This window comes from Salvelinus alpinus, chromosome 7, assembly GCF_045679555.1.
Source record: "Salvelinus alpinus chromosome 7, SLU_Salpinus.1, whole genome shotgun sequence".
Classification (NCBI taxonomy): Eukaryota; Metazoa; Chordata; class Actinopteri; order Salmoniformes; family Salmonidae; genus Salvelinus; species Salvelinus alpinus.
The window spans coordinates 47,553,724-47,578,066 of record NC_092092.1 but is presented as its reverse complement, the minus strand read 5'-3'; the positions used below and the strand labels follow the sequence as shown (position 1 = coordinate 47,578,066).

The 24,343-nt window shown below is 40.8% G+C and overlaps 1 protein-coding gene across 6 annotated transcripts in view; it reads left to right on the top strand.

Moving 5' to 3' along the window:
- Positions 1 to 1,311: 1,311 nt before the first annotated feature.
- The window catches only part of LOC139581106 (LIM domain-binding protein 2), an 83,563-nt gene continuing 60,531 nt past the window's right edge, over positions 1,312 to 24,343 (top strand). For 5 of the 6 annotated variants that reach the window (XM_071410526.1, XM_071410525.1, XM_071410524.1 and 2 more), the window contains exons 1-2: positions 1,312 to 1,602; positions 19,111 to 19,213. In XM_071410526.1, coding sequence (XP_071266627.1) covers positions 1,471 to 1,602; positions 19,111 to 19,213 — 235 coding nt within the window. In that variant the 5' untranslated portion in view covers positions 1,312 to 1,470. The remainder of the gene's footprint in view (positions 1,603 to 19,110; positions 19,214 to 24,343) is intronic. The other variant, XM_071410522.1, reaches the window with a different exon arrangement.

Below are 24,343 nucleotides of genomic sequence, written 5' to 3'. Positions count from 1 at the left end.
AATTTGAACTATTCATAGACGTCTATGTTTCACAAGTTTGAACAGCACAGTACAGTATAGTACAGCACAGTGGCGGCCAGTACAGTGCTTCATTTTCGAATAAATGTATTTGTTCAAAACTGTTCAGCTATTGTCTTTCTCTCTCTTTGAGTCAACTACTCACCACATTTTATGCACTGCAGTGCTAGCTAGCTGTAGCTTATGCTTTCAGTACTAGATTAATTCTCTGATCCTTTGATTGGGTGAATAAAATGTCAGATCATGCTGCGAGAGTTCTGATAGGTTGGAGGACATCCTCCGAAAGTTGCCATAATTACTGTGTAAGTCTATGGAAGGGGGTGAGAACCATGAGCCTCCTAGGTTTTGTATTGAAATCAATGTACCCAGAGGAGGATGGAAACTAGCTGTTCTCCAGCTACACCATGGTGCTACCCTACAGACTGCTGTTAAGGCTGCTTTAGACAGACCTTTATTGCAAAACAGTGTGTTTTAATCAGAGAAGAATCAGAGAAGAACGAAATCTTAAAGTAATCTTGCTGAGGAATCAGTGCAGTGAAGGGTGTATACTCGATCATACTGAGTTGAGTATTCAAGAGGGACATAGGCTTCATAGTCTGGATGAGGAACAATCAACAGATCATTATTGTTAATAATGACGTTGACATTTTGGCCGACTTGACAGAAGTCACAGTAGACCATTCAAATAAGTGTAGTCAAGTTATTCTTCTGGGTTTGTTGGAATTCTGTACAGGTTGAGTATTATTGATAGCAATGTAATCAATAAAAGGTCGTAACACAGGTCTGCATATCAAACGGACCGTTCTTTAGACACAGAAGCAGTTGCTTATTTGATCTGTTGTATTGCTGTTGCATTACTAGGCCGTTTGTGTGTCATCCACAGTTACATGTAAGATGCATTTTTGTTTTGCACAGATTCCATCTATTGTGGGTTATTCCGTTATCATATTTGCCTACTTAATCGAGATATGCATTTGCAGTTTAGGTTGAACAACTCTTCGGGTTACATCGTCAGTGAGGTGAATTTGTTGGATGTGAGTGTGCAATTATTAAATGAACTGCTCTAAATCAGACATGGCTTTATAAGGGCTTGAAATACTGGTAACAAAGAAAAGTCCCCAAAACAAAAACTGCCGAATACAACTTGGGTCGACTCCAAAACAATGATAGAAGCAGTAAACGACCCTTATACTGGAACCATGCAGCCCTCAAACCCGTCCAATGAACATTCGCTCCCTCCCGCCTACCCTGCCTTTCAGTCCCCCTTCCCTTGCTCCCCTCCCCACTGTCACCTCCCCGCTATAGCAGCGAACTAGTCAGCCCAACGTGCAGAGTAGCTCAGCCTTGTATAGCGGCTGGTTCCACGGCGTCGTTAAGAGCGTCGCACTCCATGTGCGTTGCGTGGATGTTGATATTGCGCTCTGCAGCTTGTAACCGCGGCAAGAACTCAACATGTCGAACCCTCCCCACGACCCGTTCTATTCCTCCCCATTCGGACCCTTCTACAGAAGGCACTCGCCCTACATGGTCCAACCCGAGTATAGGATCTACGAGATGAACAAACGACTACAATCTCGTACTGAGGTGAGTTCTGCACAGTATAGGACCTATGTAACGGCACAGGGTCCAGGCAAAGAACGGGGTTGCCCCGTTATTTGAAGGTGTTAGGATGTTTGTTTTCAGGGAGAAATGTATGTGTGTTTGGGTCGGCTCGGTGGTTTAACCTGGAAAGTGGTTACATTTGTAAGTACAGATGTGTTCATGTTACACATGTGCCTAACCTTCCAAGTACAGTATGTCATAGCCTATATTAAGTGGAGTTGTTTTTCCTCCTAAATGACATGATTAAAGTACAGAACATTTGACCAAAACATATATATTTTCAAGAAGAAAGATTAATTGTTTGGATATGCGATCATGTAAAACATGACTGAGCAAGGAAATGTGTTCAGTTCAGTAAGTTTTTGTTTAATTGCCATTGTAAAGATACTTTGTTTGAAATACCAGCCTAGAACACAAACAATTATAAATCATTAGTAACAACAAAAGTTTGTTATTTAGTTTGTCAGGTAAATCTAGTTTGTAGTTTGTCAGGTAAATCTAGTTTGTCGTTTGACAGGTAAATCTAGTTTGTAGTTTGTCAGGTAAATCTAGTTTGTCGTTTGTCAGGTAAATCGAGTTTGTAGTTTGTCAGGTAAATCTAGTTTGTAGTTTGTCAGGTAAATCTAGTTTGTAGTTTGTCAGGTAAATCTAGTTTGTAGTTTGTCAGGTAAATCTAGTTTGTAGTTTGTCAGGTAAATCGAGTTTGTAGTTTGTCAGGTAAATCTAGTTTGTAGTTTGTCAGGTAAATCTAGTTTGTCGTTTGTCAGGTAAATCTAGTTTGTCGTTTGTCAGGTAAATCTAGTTTGTAGTTTGTCAGGTAAATCTAGTTTGTCGTTTGTCAGGTAAATCTAGTTTGTCGTTTGTCAGGTAAATCTAGTTTGTCGTTTGTCAGGTAAATCTAGTTTGTAGTTTGTCAGGTAAATCTAGTTTGTAGTTTGTCAGGTAAATCTATTTAAGTGCATTCAGGAAAAAGAACAGTGTTTCGAAACATGTGAGGAGGATGTAACTTGACTATCAGGTGTGTGACCTTGGGTTTCTGATTGGGTCAGTCTATTGCATTCTCGTGTCCTGAACATGACAGATTGATACAGATCGATGGTTACAGACATGTACTTAGAGATAGTTGTTTTTATCAATTGTAGGAATTTGTTTCAAAAGAATCATACATGGGATGTTTGCCAATGATTATGAACAATCGCAGTGAACAGTGCTGTTTTAAAATACTATTTAAGATGAACTTCTGTGAGGTGTATTTTTTGGTTATGGCACAGTAATCCCACAAAAAATGATATAGGGCATTTCCATGTAAAAAGCCCCATAAGCACCAACATGTGAAGTTCAATGGAGCACATCAAATTTCGTATCAAATGAACGCTTTTTGAGAAACGTAGGCATATATACATTTTTCAACCATTTTCCATCCTAAAAATGTTGAATAAGCGAAGGCTTAGATTGCAGAAAAAGTCTCAAAAGGTATTAGAAATACATTAAAACACAATAATGTTGAAGACCCCTGCCCACTAATATCAACATTTATATTTAGTTTTGCAGAAATGATTTGCCTTTTTGTAATATTGCTTAGTGTCTTGTCATTCTGTTATCAAAAACCCACGTCTTTAAGATACTGTATTTTCTCATTTCTCTCCCTCACGAGGAGGGAGGATAATGAAAGTTCACAGAAGTAACACGTAAAGGTAGACCTACCAATTAATGTAGCTATAGTGTTCTTACTGATAACAGTTTGGTTTATGATTTATTAAGTGATTAAATACATAATTCTGTTACCAAATCGGTAACAGAATGACCTAAAAAACCTGTAACAGAATGACTGCAACTGAACTGGCTACAATGGGAGTACATAGTCGTCGCAAACCACAGTTGGTCCTCCTTTCCACTGGCATACTGTTATGTTCTGCTCATAATTGTGTTCTTTCTCTTTCTGTCGCGTTGTGGTCATAGCAAGAGTGTGAAAACAGAATGGGCAACCCCTCCCTCTCTCGCCCCCCCCCTCCTTCTTTCTCTCTCCAGTTAATGTAACTCACCCGGCTCTTACTGACACCTACCCATGAGCCCCCTCTCTTTCCTTTTGCCGTAACCAGCCCTCTTACCCATTGAGCACCAACCGACACCAGACGTCCATGGACATTGAAATCTGGTCCTTCCAAATCTGAACCGATCATACACGTCTGTTTCACAAATTTGGCCAGCATAGTTCAGTATAGTAGAGTACAATAAAGTAGAGTAAAGGATAGATCAGTACAATACAGTACTCTACTGTACTGTACAGTAGATTTGAAGTTAGTACAGTACAGTATAAGGCCAAGGCAATGTTGCAGAGATGCAATGGCACAACATTCATTAATTATTCAACAGGAGTAGTCCAAACCCTTATGGACTTCCACTCCTGTACCGCCGATACCATGCCGGCAACAACTCCCAGCAACCGACCATACACTCCACCAATTTACTGCCATTATAGCCATCCTTCCAGCCGTGCCGGTGGTAAATAGCATTTTGTTTTCAGTCATTTTTACGATGGAATTATTCTTTTGAATCTCTCAACCGCCACCAAAAAAAGAGGCAGAAAATGTTTTGGTTGTTTATGAAAACTAAAAGGACTTTATTCATGATATTCATCTCAGTATTGTTTGGCCTTGAATGTCTTTTTTTTATATATAGAATGAGCCATGTGAACAGATTGAATCTTCGCTATTGTTACCTGGGCATTGTTAACGTTGTAAATATTGGCAATGGTAACTTATATCTGATAGAAATTCAATACGGAACCTTTCCATGTTTGGTTCCCATCCAGATGTTCCATTGGCCTACAGAAATTATATTGTAATTAATTATACATAAAGCGCATGGCTATCAAAACGGAAAATTCGATTCATGTTGTAAATGACATCCGGCTGTGATGAAAGCGTGTGGAAAACTGTGGATTCAATCTACCTTAAAACTATTCTTGGCTATGTAGTCTGAGAAAAACATTGCAGACAGCAAATTTGCATCCCAAATGGCACCCTATACCCTATAGTGCACTATTTTTGACCAGAGGTCTGTGTGCCCTGGTCAAAAGTGGTGCACTGTATAAGAACTAGGGTGCCATTTGGAACGTAGCCCAAGTCTTGTTAGTGTTTGGTATCCTGCCTTTGGAAGAGTCCTCCACAATATCCACAACAACAAATAGCACAGTGAATCCTTTGATTATTGAACTGGTGCCTGGCTGACTTGATGTTGTCCCAAAGTCTGTTCAATTGGCCCTATCATTGAACTGCAGCGAAGATAACAATTATATTGGTAATTCTGTTTTCATTCAGTTATTTCCCTGGTATTTGTTAAAAAATGGTACCAGTTGATACTATGTAGAAATAAGTAACAGAAAGCACCGCCTTTAACCATACATTTCTGAGTAAATATCAGGTAAATACCAGCAGAAACAGGACCATATAATGCAGGATCACCAGAATATCCATATGCAAAATACAATACCAGTCAAAAGTTTGGACCCACCTATTCATTCAAGGGTTTTTCTTTATTTGTACTATTTTCTACCTTGTAGAATAATAGTGAAGACATCAAAACTATGAAATAACACACATGGAATCATGTAGTAACCAAAAAAGTGTTAAACAGTTCAAAATGTATTGAAAGTAGCCACACTTTGCCTTGATGACAGCTTTGCACGCTCTTGGCATTCTCTCAACCAGCTTCATAAGGAATGCTTTTCCAACAATCTTGAAGGAGTTCGCACATATGCTGAGCACTTGTTGGCTGCCTTTCCTTCATTCTGCGGACCAACTTATCCCAAACCATCTCAATTGGGTTGAGATTGGGTGATCGTGGAGGCCAGGTCATCTGATGCAGCATTCCATCACTCTCCTTCTTGGTCAAATAGCCCTTACATAGCCTGGAGGTGTGTTGGATCATTGTCCTGTTGAAAAACAAATGATAGTCCCTCTATGCGCAAACCTGATGGGATGGCGTATTGCTGCAGAATGCTGTGGAAGCCATGTTGGTTAAGTGTGCCTTGATTTCTAAATAAATCACTGACAGTGTCACCAGCAAAGCACCCCCACACCATCACACCTCCTCCTCCATGATCTCACACATGTGAAGATCATCCGTTCACCTACTCTGCGTCTCACAAAGACACGGCGGTTTAAACCAAAAATGTCAAATCTGGACTCATCATAGCAAAGGACAAATTTCCACCGGTGTAATGTCCATTGCTCGTATTTCTTGGCCCAAGCAAGTCTCTTCTTATTATTGGTGTCCTTTAGTAGTGGTTTCTTTGCAGCAATTCGACCATGAAGGCCTGATTCACACAGTCTCCTCTGAACAGTTGATGTTGAGATGTGTCTGTTACTTGAACTCTGTGTAGCAATTATTTGGGCAGCAATTTCTGAGGCTGATAACTCTAATGAACTTATCATCTGCAGCAGAGGTAACTCTGGGTCTTCCTTTCCTGTGGCGGTCCTCATGAAAGCCAGTTTTATCATAGCGCTTGATGGTTTTTGCGACTGCACTTGAAAAAAACTTTCTTGAAATTTTCCGTAATGACTGACCTTCATGTCTTAAAGTAATGATGGATTGTCGTTTCTCTTTGCTTATTTGAGCTGTTGGCATATTATGGACGTGGTCTTTTACCAAATAGGGCTATCTTCTGTATACCACCGCTACCTTGTCACAACATAACTGATTGGTTCAAACGGATTAAGAAGGAAAGAAATTCTACAAATTAACTTTTAACAAGGCACACCTGTTAACTGAAATGCATTCCAGGTGACTACCTCATGAAGCTAGTTGAGAGAATGCCAAGAGTGTGCAAAGCTGTCATCAAGGCAAAGGGTGGCTACTTTGAAGAATCTCAAATATAAAATATATTTTGATTTGTTTAACAGTTTTTTGGTTACTACATGATTCCATATGTGTTGTTTCACAGTTTTGATGTCTTCACTGTTATTCTACAATGTAGAAAATATTACAAATAAAGAAAAACCCTGCAATGAGTAGGTTTGTCCGAACTTTTGACTGGTACTGTAAGTAACAACGTCGTATCATCCTGTGTTGTTTCAAAACAGGACGTAGAAAATGTCACTTTTTTAAAAGAGCAACCTGGACTCCATAAAATGAAAATAGCTGAATAGGTGTGTTGGACTTGTTATGCATCCTAAATGATGCCATATTTCCTTCATAGTGCAATACTTTTGACCAGGGTCCATAGGGGCCCATTTGATGGGCTCATTTTTTGGCGGGTTAACTTTTCAGCACAGGTATGCCATTTTCCTAGCAGTCAGTTATATTAGTAAGTGTATGGCTGTTGAATCATGCCAACCACTATTCAATACTAGGACTATATATTGGCTTGTGTAGGAAAATATCAGGTACCTTTTCTTATCTACTACCTTTTCTATTTAGAAATAAATATAAATCTGAAATATTTCACTACCAGACAGAAACCATGTTGATGGGTCTGCATTTACATTTGTTTATGGATGTGTATTTATGTTTGTTGTTGAGTTACCAAACCCCAGACACAGCAGCAAAATAGACACTGAGCACGGGAGCTGGGAATCAGCTCAAGTCTAGTTTTTACATGAAGTTGTTGTTGGCAGGCAAGTCAACTCATATGAGTCACTAATGTCCATGCCCTGTCCAGCTGATGAGAATAGTTTGGCCCAGAGAACAGCATATGCTGCAGTGTTACTTTGTGTTCCGGAAGCAAGTCGGAATGGTTGAGTCTTAAAACCTAATCTGTTTTAGGTTATGAAGCGGTTTTAAACAAGTAATAGTTGTTGTGTTGTTTTTAGGTAAACGATGGCATTTTGCTGAATGAATATCGATGTTACTGTATGCGTACTTTAAGGTCACTGATGGAGTAAACATTGGGTTATGCTATATGTTAAAGGTCATATAAACAATTTATCACCTGAAGTTATATTTTAAGTAAAGTTCAGTTTCTCGAGCATGTTGCTGAAACTGTTAGCCTATTAAAAATGAACCTGTGAAGGTTCACCTTTTTAGATGACAATCCTCATTACATCTTGTCGTACAGCAGTTATGACTCTTAATTAATACATTCTGCCCCAACTGTTCAATGCTGTATATCGCCATTATAATATTGATGTTTTTCAACCCTGATATTTTCCCAGTAATCCGTTTCACGTTCAGTCATATAAAACATACTTGGATTTGAATAAATATCAACAAGCCATAGTAAGTTTACAATTTATATTGTATCATCTTACAATCATAAACTCTGTTTATGGCCTTCATCATGATCACCTTTGAACCACTAACTGTAAACTGTACTGTACTAGGAATACACTATGAAAGATGACTGTAAGTTCACTAACGATTAAACCACATCACTTGACATGCCATATCTTTTCAACACACGGCGCGCCATTGTCCTATTACATTTCATTTTACCCAGCGAACCTCTTCTGACCTACCAATCAAAACAGATTTTGATTGTTATGTGACCGAATGCGTACGGACCGTGAGGTTCGACCGCATTGATTATGGCTACCGACCCCTGTATGAAGCCTCTACACACATCACATAAACATACGCACACCCCTCTGCTGTGATTTAGGGGTTGTGGGGGAATCTGACACTTAAGCGGATATGCAAATGAGGAGTCGGATTACCATTCAGAGGAGGGGCCTGCTCGACCCCAGCCGCTGTAAGCACATTAGCATAAACATTGTTAATATTCAGCAGGAGAGCGAGGAATAAAGCGTAACGCTGCGAGCGAGAAGCTGAGAGAGAGAGAGAGAGAGAGAGAGAGAGAGGGAGAGAGAGAGAGAGAGAGAGAGAGAGAGAGAGAGAGAGAGAGAGAGAGAGAGAGAGAGAGAGAGAGAGAGAGAGAGAAAGGGGGAAACAATAGCACTTTAATGGAGGGTGTTACGTAGATTAATATCGGCCAGCGTTATCTGATGTGCTCAGGTTGAAAAGCAGTAATGGGAAGTTAAAATATTCACCTCGATTTAGCCAGTGTGCCTGAACCTTAGCTCTCCTGAGGTGGATTGTGTTTAGTTTGGTGAAATCTGATAATTTACTCTTTCATTGACTGACCTCTGGTTGACTGACTGACTGTCTATTTTGTATGTAATCAGGTGGCCTGTTCCAAAATCAACCCCTTGTCCCTAGCCCCCCTTTTCCCAACCCCTAGGCATTTGTGTAGATCTGATCGGATTGGCTACTGTATAAGCGTTAAGGCAAAAATCCACCCCTCGCAGTCTATCAGAGGGCAAATTGGGATTATTACCATATTGCTTATACTTCTCAGATCTACATGAAGAGCCCAGGAGTGGGGGATATGAGTCAATGTGGAACTGAACGTTAAGTGATTGTTGTCAGTCCATTGCTTAAGGATACTGTACACTGCACTGCCCCCATCTGGGAATGACATTCCACCTTTTATCAGAGTTAGATCCCTTCATCCTCAGCCATGCAAGAGAATCACCAGTATGTGGAAAACTTACTCCGTGATTTAAGCAGTGCATAAAACAGACACAAAATCCCATCCTAGATAGGTCCTACAGTACCTACAGGTGTTGCATCTTCCTTTGACCTATATTGTCCCAGAAAAATAATCCTACAGCAACAGGATTTTAACATTTAGTCCATAATGTTGGTTGATTGGTGGTTAGGCTATTAGCTGGTCAAAAGTAGACTACATGAAAAGTGCAATACTGTGTGTTAGTGTGGGTTTTCAGTCAAAAGAGTGATCAAATTAAGATCCTACATCTGCACCTGGCCTGAAATGGCCAAATAACACAGACAATTGTGACAGTTATTTCATTATAGACAGTGCCTATCAAACTTGATTTGCTCTGTGTCCATCAATTGTGCTAATCAATCAGACCTGGGTTCAAATACTATTTAAAATCTTTCAAATACTTTGGCCGTTTGCTTTAGCCTGCCTGAAGTGCTAGATGGGTGGTGTTTGCCGAATTGGGACTATTCTATTGGTTCTTTAAGCCAGGCAAGCTCAAATAAGCACAGATAAAGTGTTTGCAATTATTTGAACCCAGGTCTGATGCTAATCAATTTAGTTATCATCAGATGTTGTTAGAGGATGTTCACATGTCTAACTCCAAAAAAAAAACATATTTGGCCCAAACAATGAGGTGTTGGTCCGGCCAGCAGGAAGCTTGGACAATGGTCCCACCTTTTTCCTGCCACTTTCCCACAGTTCCCATAGTTCCTTCCAGGGTACAGTGTTGCACAGATAACTGATAAGACACAGGAACTTATCCATTCACTTCCTGTTCATGTTATTTAAAAAAAATATATATTTATGAATTTCTGTTCTTCATGATCATAGTGAATATGGATGTTTTATTATCATGGCTTGTATTGCTGATGCCACAGCCCACAGACATAGCTGTCCCTAATTGATTCCTTCTATGTATTTAATAAAGAAATTGTTAGTTCATTAATAATGGCATACCATTATTGTGTGTTTTTTTAAATATTGCAGATACATTGTGGCTTCCATCAATGTAATTGTCTGCATCATTTCCAATTCCCCATATATTTTTTTGTAAATATATATATATACAACCGTTCAAAAGTTTAGGGTCACTTAGAAATGTCCATGTTATTGAAAGAATGGGCCTCCGTAGGCGTACAGAGGCCCATTATCAGCAACCATCACTCCTGTGTTCCAATGGCACGTTGTGTTAGCTAATCCAAGTTTATCATTTTGAAAGGCTAATTGATCATTAGAAAACCCTTTTGCAATTATGTTAGCACATCTGAAAACTGTTGTGCTGATTAAAGAAGCAATGAAACTGGCCTTCTTTAGACTAGTTGAGTATCTGGAGCATCAGCAATTGTGGGTTCGATTACAGGCTCAAAATGGCTAGAAACAAAGAACTTTCTTCTGAAACACGTCAGTCTATTCTTCTTCTGAGAAATGAAGGCTATTCCATGTGAGAAATTGCCAAGAAACGGAATATCTGGTACAACACTGTGTACTACTCCCTTCACAGAACAACGCAAACTGTCTTTAACCAGAATAGAAAGAGGAGTGGGAGGCCCCGGTGCACAACTGAGCAAGAGGACAAGTACATTAGAGTGCCATCACCATACAATGACACCTTTGTTATTAAGCCCTGGATTTCTAACCCCTTGATATTGTTGTTGGATCTGATTTTAATAGCTAACATTTCGATGGCCATAATAAATAGATATGCCGATAGTAGACAACCTTGTTTTACTCCTCTTTACAGTTTAATCCTTTCTGAGAAGTAGCCATTTTTTACTATTTTACACCTAGGGTCACTATACATAACTTTAACCCATTTTATAACAGTTTCTCCAAAATTGAAATATTCGAGGCATTTATATATACATTCCAGTTGTACTTAATCAAAAGCCTTTTCAAAGTCAGCTATGTATACCAGGCCTGTTTTACCAGATTTTTCATAGTGTTCTATTGTTTCCAGTACTTGTCTTATATTATCTCCAATGTATCATCCATGTAAAAAACCTGTCTGATTTGTATGAATAATATCTGACAATACCTTTCTAATTCTATGCGCTATGCTTTTAGCTACAATTTTTGTATACATTTTTGAATTTTAGCTAATGGCATACAATTTTATAATGCTAATTATTCTCTCTGACATATTAGATGAGTAGGTGATAAATACCGATAACAATTATGTCAAATGGCCATATAATGTACAGGTGCTATAATTCTCAAAATGGCAGAAAACCACATTGTTGACTATTCCCACCAGAAACATAGGGAAGACTTCGGAAGACAGGTTACAGCTGGAGTTAAATCTATCGGCATAACAACTACGCTCGTCTTCACTGATGAAAGAAAAAGTACTCTCGTTTAAGGAAATTAGCTGATGAACTATACACTATACCAATGATACCACAATACTCACAAAGCATTATGAGTAAAACTGGCATTGAGTTTGATGAGGCAAACAGCTGCATGTTTATTGGTCCAATTAGTGCATGCTGTTGTGTTGTCTAGGACCCACTGGTGCATCGTGGGTAGTGGCCATGTTAAGGCAGTAGCTTTTCAAGGACACAGCTTTTCTTTCGTTCACCTCCAGTCATTTGCATAATGCAAGGGTGGTATCCCTAATGTTTGCTTACTGCTTTGTACCACAGTAAACAGCTTTAGAAAAATATATCAGCATTGCTAGCATAGCATACTGAATTTAATGTACTTAAATTGTGCATTATAATGCATAGTTTGAATAGTATGTATCTCTTCACACCTACACTCATATGCACTTTACATACAGTATGTACACTACCTTGAAAAGCTCTCTATGCATCATGACTGTGTCTTTCAGACACTTAAGCCATTATGCTTCGTAACCCCAGGGCCTTCGACAGTATAATTCTCATTGTCAAAGATGCAGGGTCTGATCCATTCACTATTTGAATGGGATTGCAGAGGTTGTTAATTCACCAAGGTTAGGCCCCAGACACACCCACTCTCTAGGAGGCCACTCTCGTGCAATAGACTAGCGGAAGAAGGCGAAAATACCCCGTAACTAAAGCATGCTGGGAATATTATTGCGTCAGATTGAAATGTATTGACATTGTGCCTCAATTCATGGAGTGTTGTAAGTGTGCGTGTGTGTGTGCTAATTTCTGTGTTACTGTTATTGAGTGTGTGTATGCGCTCATTATGTGTTTGTGACTTTGTGTGTACAGGACTGTGTGTGTGTGTGTGTGTGTGTGTGTGCGTGTGCGTCATCTATTTATAAGTGTGTGTGAATAGGAGCCTCAGGTCTACTGTTATTTACAGACAATCCTCGCTATGGTGTCCCACTAATCTTTTAGCTATCCCATAAATCCATGCCCGCTTGGCCCGCTGTGATGTGATGAGTCGCTTCACACACACACACACACACACACACACACACACACACACACACACACACACACACACACACACACACACACACACACACACACACACACACACACACACACACACACACACACACACACACACACACACACACACACGCACACACACACACACACACCCCACCACCACACACACACACACACACTACCCCCCACCACACAGACACACACACACACACACACACCTTCTTGCCCTTTGTGCTGTTGTCTGTGGCCAATAATTTTTGTACCATGTTTTGTGCTGCTAACATGTTGTGTTGCTACCATGTTGTGTTGTTGTCTTAGGTCTCTCTTTATGTAGTGTTATGGTGTCTCTCTTGTCGTGATGTGTGTTTTGTCCTATATTAATATATTATTATTTTTATCGCAGCCCCTGTCCCCGCAGGAGACCTTTTGCCTTTTGGTAGGCCGTCATTGTAAATAAGAATTTGTTCTTAATTGACTTGCCTAGTTAATTAAAGAAATTAAATAAACAGACACACACACTATCACCCACTCCAATTGACAAATTTGATAAATCCCTCTAGACGGGAACTATCTGTTCAAATCAATAGGGCTTTATTGGCTGGCAGTGGCAGGTGTCAGAGAGGATAACCTGCTGTGTTAGTTCACCTGAGGTCTCTGCAGCTTGCCACTGATCTGTGGTGGTTGACACCAGCTAGCATAGCACCGCTGGCTTGTCAGCTAGTCAGGAATTCAGGTAGCGTAAATGAAAGCATGACACGAGTGTGTGGAGAGTATCCCCTCCTGTCCAGCGATGCATGGAGGTGGAGAAGGAGGAAGCTGGTCTGGATAGCTGTTGCATGGGATAGATTTGGATGAGATGTTAAAGAGAAAGAGGGAAGTGTGGCAGAGTTGTCAAGTACTGATTGTTTTATATACATTTGGTTCGGGTGGCAGCTGGCCTAGCCTAGATAGCCTAGCAGTTAAGGGGTTGGGCCATTAAGTGAAAGGTTGCTGGTTCGTATCCCTTAGCTGACTAGGTGAAAAATCTGTCGATGTGCCCTTGAGCAAGGAACCCTAATTGCTCCTGTAAGTCGCTCTGGATAAGAGTGTCTGCTAAAATGTAAATATAAATGTTTTATTTGCATACAGGCAGCTGACCTGACTGGGTAGTGTATCTATCTAACAGAAATCAGAACTACAGTATAGAGTAAAACACAGTCTAAGTATTATACCAATACACACGAGGATTGCAATTGAATATATCTTCAGCAAAAATTAATCTATTGGTTCCAATTCAACATTTTGATACCAGAAGGCCTATATGTTGCTTTGGAGGCCTTTGCGCCCCACCTTGAAATCAAACTAGGGGAAACACTGCCATGCACATACAGTACAGTACTTACTGTGATGTAAGCATCAGCCGAATGAATCAAAGATAGACCACTGTTCTGTATCTCCTTCTCAACTCTGCTCTTTCTTGAAACAGAGGCCCTGTTTGTATGGTTGAATGCCAGAGCAAAATGTCACTGGACCTCCTGAATGGAACATATTGAGTCGAAACTGACTCACTAACATAGAAATCCATTCTGTAAAGTAGCAGGAGCTTAAGTAAGAGGATGTTGAAGGGATGTTTCCACTAGTAATCCCACAAGTTTATATGGAATAGGACATCTGACATGTATTAAATCCCCTCACCTGTTATTTGACAAAAGGAAAAAGTTCTGAAGACAGACTAAGTAATGCCTTTCATCGACACACTACAGGAAAACACAATTGTCTATGTGTTCTACTCCTACTTCATTTTACTACTAACAAAATATTTACCTTCTACAGTTGAAGTCGGAAGTTTACGCTTACACGGAACCCAAACCGGCTGCGCGTGCGCCATCGCACACTCTCGTGCATAAATTTATTTTGCCCCCCCACACCAATCACGATCACGACACGCAGGTTAAATATCAAAACAAACTCTGAACCAATGACATTAATTTGGGGACAGGTCGAAAAGCATTAAACATGTATGGCAATTTAGCTAGTTAGCTTGCACTTGCTAGCTAATTTGTCCTATTTAGCTAGCTTGCTGTTGCTAGCTAATTTGTCCTGGGATATAAACATTGAGTTGTTATTTTACATGAAATGCACAAGGTCCTCTACTCCGACAATTAATCCACACATAAAACGGTAAACCGAATGGTTTCTAGTCATCTCTCCTCCTTCCAGGCTTTTTCGTCTTTGAACTTATATGGTGATTGGCATCTTGCACCCACACTGCGCGAGCAGTCTTCCATTTGGAAGACCCATTTGCAACCAAGCTTCAACTTCCTGACTGATGTCTTGAGATGTTGCTTCAATATATCCACATAATTGTCCTACCTCATGATGCCGTCTAATTTGTGAAGTGCACCAGACCCTCCTGCAGCAAGCACCCCCACAACATGATGCTACCACCCCTGTGCTTCAGGGTTGGGATGGTGTTCTTCGGCTTGCAAGCCTCCCCCTTTTTCCTCCAAACATACCGATGGTCATTATGGCCAAACAGTTCTATTTGTGTTTCATCAGACCTTTAGTTTTTTTAGTTTAGTTTATTAATTCGACGATAAAAAAAAAACAAGCACACAAATCTTAAAAGCCATACATGCACATGAATAAAATCATCGAGGACAACACACAATAAAGTCTGGGACTTATTTCCATTGTGGTCCTCTGGAGACAAGATGGCTAGACAAGATCGAACACAGTATGGCAGTCAAGAGGACCAGAGGAAATTTCCTCAAAAAGTATGATCTTTGTCCCCATGTAGAGTCGCAAACCGTTGTGGGGCTTTTTTATGACGGTTTTGAAGCAGTGGCTTCTTCCTAGCAGAGGGGCTTTTTCAGGTTATGTCGATATAGGACTGGTTTTACTGTGAATTATAAGTGAAATAATCTGTCTGTAAACAATTGTTGGAAAAATACTTGTGTCATGCACAAAGTAGATGTCCTATCTGACTTGCCAAAACTATTGTTTGTTAACAATACATTTGTGGAGTGGTTGAAAAACGAGTTTTAATGACTCCAACCTAACTGTATGTAAACTTCCGACTTCAACTGTATATGGAAATGTGATACAATGTTTAGCCATTTACAACACGAAAACGATAAAAGTTGTTGAATGGCAATAAAGTTCAAGTTAAAGCAGCCGACCATACTGAAAGTGTTATTGAATGGAGGGGCTTGTCGTGGAGAGAGAGAGATGGAAAGCGAGAGAGGGAGCGAGACAGAATGAGAGAGAGAGGAAGTGAAGACAGAGAGAGGGAGAGAAGGTGAATGAATGAAAGAGAGAGAGAGAGAGAGAGGGAGAGAGAGAGAGAGAGAGGGAGAGAGAGAGAGAGAAAGAGAGAGAGAGTGAGAGAGAGAGAGAGAGAGAGAGAGAGAGAGAGAGAGAGAGAGAGAGAGAGAGAGAGAGAGAGAGAGAGAGAGAGAGAGAGAGAGAGAGAGAGAGAGAGAGAGAGAGAGAGAGAGCCTTGTTGCCCCTTGGCTTTACTGTCACTCCCTGGAGGCCCCTCACAGGACAGGATTATCTGCTGAGGTCATTCAGCCTGGTGAGTGTGACTAATCAGAATGTCTCACACATACACACACAAACACATGCATGTACTCATGCACTTACACACACACACATAACAATACAAGAAAAGAAATGCACAACGATATAGACAGGCATGCAGATATCTCTCTGTCTCTGTCTCTCTCTCGCGCTCTCTCACGTACACACATTCCTCACACATGCACACACACTTCTCAACCAGCTCATCCAGTGCTGTCCCAGTGGAGGTCTCGTCAGTCGCGTGTGTGACCATTGTTGTTGATTATCCGCTAGGGAAACGCTGCTGCACTAAGGCATCCATGTCCCAGAAAATGTTAGCTTCTCCCCCCATCCCACCACCATACCACCCTGCCCACTGGGCAAGAACCGGTTGAATCAACGTTGCTTCCACGTCATTTCAACAGAAAAAAAGCAATGCGATGACATTGAATCAACCCGAAATGTTTTTGTTGATTTCATGTTGCATTCAGGTTAGTTGTACAACCAAACCAAATGTAAATCCAAACTGGATGTTGAACTGTGCCCATTGGGTGTCCTCCTGTCCCCTGGCAGAGTCCATCCACTGTCAGTTGCCTGGTACTAGCCCAGTTACACACAACGCAGACTCCTGTTGAGTTAATAATCACCACCAACAGTCCCAGTTCATGACTCATTGAGCTTTTGATGTGTGCTGATAAAATGCAATGATGGTGCAGCAGTGGGGGTATCTGGGTCAAAATGAAGAGACACAGTTTGCTTGCTCTAAATTTGGGCGGCAGTGGTGCAAATATGTGACCGTGCGGGAATTGTACATTACATTTTTAGTTACACTGTTTATAAACACTGCATATGTATACACTGCATTCTTGACATAGCTCACTCTAATATATCTACTGCTGTACATATCATTCTTAGTATATCTGGTGTAAATTCATCCGGTGTGTATAGGTATACAGTAGATTGCATTTGAATTACTGCTAATCCGATGTTGTTCCGGCATTTCAAGATTATTATATCTTTTTGTATTATTTGTGTACTTGACATTTTACTGCATTGTTAGGAGCTAGTAACATAAGCATTCCGCTGCACCCGCTATAACACCTGCTAAACTGTGCACTCGACCAATAAACTTTGATTTGATTTGAAATTGGAAGATGAGTATCATTTTTCATAAACTCAGCAAAAAAAAGAAACTTCCTCTCACTGTCAACTGTGTTTATTTTCAGCAAACTTAACATAAAAATATTTGTATTTGTAAATATTTGTATGAACATAACAAGATTCAACAACTGAGACATAAACTGAATAAGTTCCACGGACATGTGACTAACAGAAATGTAATAATGTGTCCCTGAACAAAGGGGGGGGAGGGTCAAAATCAAAAGTAACAGTCAGTATCTGCTGTGTACACCAGATGCATTAAGTACTGCAGTGCCCTTCTCATGGACTGCGTCAGATTAGCCAGTTCTTGCTGTGAGATGTTACCCCACTATTCCGCCAAGGCACCTGCAAGTTCCCGGACATTTTTGGGGGGAATGGCCTTAGCCCTCACGCTCCGATCTAACAGTTCCCAGACGTGCTCAATGGGATTGAGATCCAGGCTCTTCGCTGGCCATGGCAGAACACTGACATTCCTATCTTGCAGGAAATCACACACAGAACGAGCAGTATAGCTGGTGGCATTGTCATGCTGGAGGGTCATGTCAGGATGAGCCTGCAGGAAGGGTACCACATGAGGGAGGAGGATGTCTTCCCTGTAACGCACAGCGTTGAGATTGACTGCAATGACAACAAGCTCAGTCCCATGAGGCTGTGACACACCGCCCCACACCATGACGGACCCTCCACCTCCAAATCGATCCCGCTCCAGAGTACAGGCCTCGGTGTAACGCTCTTCCCAGGTCATGAGCACATATTGATTCACCTCCTAAATGAACTGCAGGTGGTCTAGTCCCTTCCCTCCTCCGCTCCCTTCCCACTTAGCCCTCCCTCCTTGCCAGCAGCATACCACCCTGCATACCACTGTTGGCTTGCTTCTGAAGCTAAGCAGGGTCGGTCCTGGTCAGTCCCTGGATGGGAGACCAGATGCTGCTGGAAGTGGTGTTGGAGGGCCAGTAGGAGGCACTCTTTCCTCTGGTCTAAAAAATATCCCAATGCCCCAGGGCAGTGATTGGGGACACTGCCCTGTGTAGGGTGCCGTCTTTCGGATGGGACGTTAAACGGGTGTCCTGACTCTCTGAGGTCATTAAAGATCCCATGGCACTTATCGTAAGAGTAGGGGTGTTAACCCCGGTGTCCTGGCTAAATTCCCAATCTGGCCCTCAAACCATCTTGGTCACCTAATAATCCCCAGTTTATAATTGGCTCATTCATCCCCCTCCTCTCCCCTGTAACTATTCCCCAGGTCGTTGCTGCAAATGAGAACGTGTTCTCAGTCAACTTACCTGGTAAAATAACGGTAAAATAAATAAAAATAAAAAATAAATACCACAAACACACACACACACCTAGCCCTAGACCTGCAGATATGAAGCACATTAAGTCCCGTGGGGTCAGCACTTATTGGACTTGACACTAGACGATGTTGACATGGATAATTGTAAACATCTGGGAGGGTCTGGCGGTCCCTCGGTGGAGGGACGAATGAAAGCCTCTCGGTCTGTCATAACATGTCGGGTGAAATCAACATCACTTGTCACGCTGGGGTCGTCCCCGGGTTAAGGTACATTATCTGGTAAATGACAGTGTCATTTCTCCGAGAGTGGCAGGTGAAAGGCTGCAACATTTAGCCTGTTCGTATTTACAAAGTGATTTCAATACCATGATGTTGTATACAGTGGCGGATGTCCTGGGTTGATTCGTGACATGTGTTGGTTGTCGGATGTGGAAAATTGACGTTTTTGTACTTACCGTGGAGCAATGAGATTGTGGGAATGCGTAAATAGTCTGCAATCTGTTGTTTTGATCAAATATGTTCTGTGCAACGATGAAAATGAGACGATAATATTAGAAGTATTTGAATTATTGATCAACTTTCTCTCGTTTTCTCTCGTTCAGGAGAGTGACAGTCTGTGGTGGGATGCGTTTGCCACAGAGTTCTTTGAGGAGGACGCCACCCTGACCCTCTCCTTCTGCCTGGAGGATGGACCAAAGAGATACAGTAAGACTGCACTACCCGCAATTCACCCGGTTTACCAAGCTGTCCTCTGTTTCAGTAGCTCACGGCCTACCTGAGGGGTTATCCTACGAAGCAAGCTAGATCTACTCAGAGTTTTCTAAAGCTAACCAGCTTCAGTTAGCTTCACATTCCAGCTCAGGCTTCATTCATACTATGACAGTGGTTGTTAAAATTGCATCATCATCCCCTGTATTTGAGGAAGAAGACTGATTAAATATACATGCATATACTGTATATATTTGAAAATGGTTGTGTTAAAACGTGGTGAAATTGTAAAATAACTATCACATTATTTCGTAATGACAGAATGCACAGTAAAACTTTTGCATGACAAATAAAATGGTTGTTATTATGATGAAATTATTTTATCGATAGGGGTGGGGGAAAAGGTGCGCATCCATTCATAGGCACACCAAAGACGGCATTAACGATAAGTCATGTAATAAAGACGCCACTTCTAAAAGCCTATTTCACACCATAGCCTGGTGAATTTGAAAGATAACTTTCCTTCCGTTTTGATTTCGGCACACATGAAAATGGGGCACTGACCAGCCCATGGATTGATGTTTCAACATTGTCTCAATGAAGAGTTCGGTGTTCGACTAGCCATGTGCGACATGCTGTTACAAGCTTGCTAGAGTTAGCGGCAGGCAGACGAGCAATATCCACCTTCGTAGTATGGATGAAGCCTGAGCTGGAATGTGAAGCTAACTGAAGCTGGTTAGCTTTAGAAAACCCTGAGTAGATCTAGCTGGCTTTGTAGAATGCCCCTCGGGTTAGTTCTGAAGGATTTGCTGCCATAGAAATGTACCAGGCTAAAAGGTGAGCCACGTTCGTTTGACTGGTTTTCCCGAGTTGAACTCAGCGTTGACCAAAGTTACCTCTCTAACTCCTCAAACCTGATTCATGAGATACCCCTCTGCTGTAATGCCTTTTTCTGGCGTGACCTTACACTTTATTTAAACTCCAAATTATCCAGCCACAATAAATTAAATAAGGATTGATGTTACCTGTTCAATTGTTAGTCTGTGTAATAATCCAAATGAATGTTTTCCACAGACGGAAAACGTAGGCCTTAGAAAGTACGCCTTCCAAACTTGCAGTAGAAGCTATAATCCACAGAGGAAATGTAGTGTATCTTGACAATCAACACAATATCCCTTAAACAAGTCATTCGGACTGTTCTCACTTGGAATTGAGAAAACTAGGCTTTTAAACTATAAACAGTTTCCTAGTTACAAGTTACAAACATTTCTGATCACAGATTCAGGAAGGGGAAGCTGATCCTAGATCTGTACCTAGGGACAACGTCACCCCAGAGAGCTAGGGAGTGACCGGGCCAGAGCAACCAGATTAATTTAATTTCTAAAAGAACTTAAAAAGGTTGACTTGTACCCGCTTCAGAAATGTGTTTGAGTAACAACATGCTTTTGACATCATCACTAGAGTATTGTCAGTATTGGTACTCTACGTAGAACGACAGTTTACAGTAGATCACGCCACATCATATCACGTAGGTAGTTGCTAGTGGGGTTTGCAGTATTGTCATTTATGCTCATCTACATAGCCTGCCTTTTGATAGCATCAGCTCATTGAATATCAGACAGGCATAGATATTGGCATGTATGTTTACTGTTGGTTTGAAATACGTTGCCGTGTACAAATACATGTGTGTAATTCAACCTAGAGATTGTGTGTGTATGGGTGCATGCGCGTGTATATGTGTGTACACAGCCTTTTTCTTTTCAAATAGAAAAATAGAAAATCCCCTCAGTGTTGAGACGGTAACCCGGTTCCCTCGGGAACGGACAGCTAAACGCCATGACGACGATGACTCACCGCCAGTCAGAGTCGTTCTAATTTCAGGTTTTCAGACTGACACACAGACATACAGTGCCTTCAGAAAGTATTCATACCCCTTGACTTATTCCACATTTTGTTTTGTTACAGCCTGAATATACATTATTTTATTTTTTTTCAACCATCAACACCCAATACCTTATAATGACAGTGAAAACGTTATTTTAGAAGTTGTTGCAGATTTATTGAAAATGAAGTTCAGAAATATCTCATTTACATAAGTATTCACACCCCTGAGTCAATACTTTGTAAAAGCACCTTTGGCAGCGATTACAGCTGTGAGTCTTTCTGGGTAAGTCTCTAACAGCTTTCCACAACTGGATTGTGCAACATTTGTCCATTATTCTTTTCAAAATCCTCCAAGCTCTGTCAGGACCTGAGAATGGTTGTCTAGAAATGATCAACAACCAATTTTTGTTGATCATTTCTAGACAACAATTTTCAGGTCTTGCCTTAGATTTTCAAGTAGATTTAACTCAAAACTGTAACTGTCTTCTTGGCAAGCAACTCCAGTGTATATTTGGCCTTGTGTTTTAGGTTATTGTCTTGCTGAAAGGTAAATTCATCTCCCAGCGTTTGCTAGAAAGCAGACTGAAGCAGGTTTTCCTGTAGGATTTTGCTTGTGCTAGGCTCCATTCCGTTTATTTTTTATCCTGAAAACTCCCCAGTCTTTAACGATTACAAGCATACACATAACATGATGCAGCCACCACTATGCTTGAAAATATGGAGAGCGTTACTCAGTGATGTGTTGTATTGGATTTGCCCCAAACATAGGACTTTGTATTCAGGACAAAAAGTTAATTGCTTTGCCACATTTTTTGCAGTATTACTTTAATGCCTTGTTACAAATGTAATTTTTTTTTTTTAATTTTACCTTTATTTAACTAGGCAAGTCAGTTAAGAACAAATTCTTATTTTCAATGACGGCCTAGGAACAGTGGGTTAACTGCCTGTTCAGGGGCAGAACGACAGATTTGTACCTTGTCAGCTCGGGATTTGAACTTGCAACCTTTTCGGTTACTAGTCCAACGCTCTAACCACTAGGCTACCCTGCTGCCCCAAATAGGATGTATGTTTTTGAATATTTTAATTCTGTACAGACTTCCTTCTTTTCACTCTGTCAATTTGGTTAGTATTGTGGAGTAACTACAATGTTGTTGATCCATCCTCAGTTTTCTCCTATCACAGCCATTAAACTCTGTAACTGTTTTAAAGTCACCATTGGCTTCATTCTGAAATCCCTGAGCAGCTTCCTTAATCTCTGGCAACCGAGTTAGGAAGGATGCTTGTATCTTTGTAGTGACTGGGTGTATTGATTCACCACCCAAAGTGTAATTAATAACTTCACCATGCTCAAAGGGATATTCAATGTCTGATTTTTTATTTTTTACCCATCTACCAATAGGTGTCCTTCTTTGTGAGGCACTGGAAAACCTCCCTGGTCTTTGTGGTTGAATCTGCGTTTGAAATTCACTGCTCGGCTGAGGGACCATACAGATAATTGTATGTGTGGGGTACAGATATACTGTAAGGTAGTCATTTAAAAATCATGTTAAACACTATTATTGCACACAGAGTGAGTCCATGCAACTTATTATGTGACTTGTTAAGCACATTTTTACTCCTGAACTTATTTAGGCTTGCCATAACAAAGTGGTTGAATACTTATTGACTAAATACATTTCATGTTTTGATTTGAAATTAATTTGTTACATTTCTGAAAAAGATTATTTCACTTATGGGGTATTATCTGTAGGCCAGTGACAAAACAATCTAAATGTAATCAATTTTAAAGTCAGGCTGTAACACAACAAAATGTGGAAAAAGGCCTTACTTTCTGAAGACACTGTACACACACACACACACACACACACACACACACACACACACACACACACACACACACACACACACACACACACACACACACACACACACACACACACACACACACACACACACACACACACACACACACACACACACACACGCTTGCTGTTTTCAAGGAATTGTTGACCCAAAAGGGCACCGCTTAAAGTTATGTGCAGCTTATAAAGGCTTCATAAAGCCTTCAATAAGCCCTCAGAAACACTACATAAATGTGTCACAAATCATAATGTCATGCTTTTTAAAGGGTTCATAAATGTGGCATAACTGTGTGATATATCCACCAATGTAAAATGTGACATAACCCACTAGGTCAAATATGACAAAAAAAGGGTAGAATAATCACCTCTTAATAAAGGCTTTATAAATTATATTAAATTGAGGCTTCACAAAGCATTTATAACCTTGCCATGCATCTTGGTAGAGCGTTGCAATCCCAGGAAAGTAGGCACGATTCCCTGGACCAACCTTACTTAAAAATGTATGCATGCATGACTCTAAGATGCATTGGATAAAAGTGGCTGCTAAATTGTATACACTGAGTGCACAAAACATTAGGAACACCTTCCTAATAGTGAGTTGCACCCCTTTTTGCCCTCAGAACAGTCTCAATTTATCGGGGCATGGACTCTACAAGGTGTCGAAAGAGTTCCACAGGGATGCTGGCCCATGTTAACTCCAATTGTTCCCATAGTTGTGTCAAGTTGGCTGGATGTCCTTTGGGTGGTGGACCATTCTTGATACACACAGGAAACTGTTGAGCGTGAAAACCCCAGCAGCGTTGCAGTTCTTGACACACTCAAACTGGTGCGCCTGGCACCTACTACCATACCCCGTTCAAAGGCACTTCAATCTTTTGTCTTGCCCATTCACCCTCTGAATGGCACACATACAACATCCATGTCTCAATTGTCTCAAGGCTTAAAAATCCTCCTTTCAACCTGTCAACCTCCTCTTCAACTACACTGATTCAAATGGACTAAATAAGGGATCATAGCTTTCACCTGGATTCACCTGGTCAGTCTGTTATGGAAAGAGTGCTCCTCGTGTTTCAACACTCTGTGTATGTTATATTATATGACTCTAAAACATTTCTAGGATGGCCCAACCTCTTTCCCTCTTGGGTGCATAGTCAATATTGGACAGGACCTCAACTTCCCCCCAAATGCTGTGCTGCAGGATGACACAGTCTAAAGTGCAGTCATGCAGAGCAAAATACGTTGGTAGCAGTGGCGACCCGTCATTCATGGCAGGTAAAGGGGAAAAAAGGATGTTGTTATTTTGGCAATAATACGTATCACATATCAGTTTGTAAATGTAAAAAAAAAATATATATATATATATATAATTTAGTTAATAAAG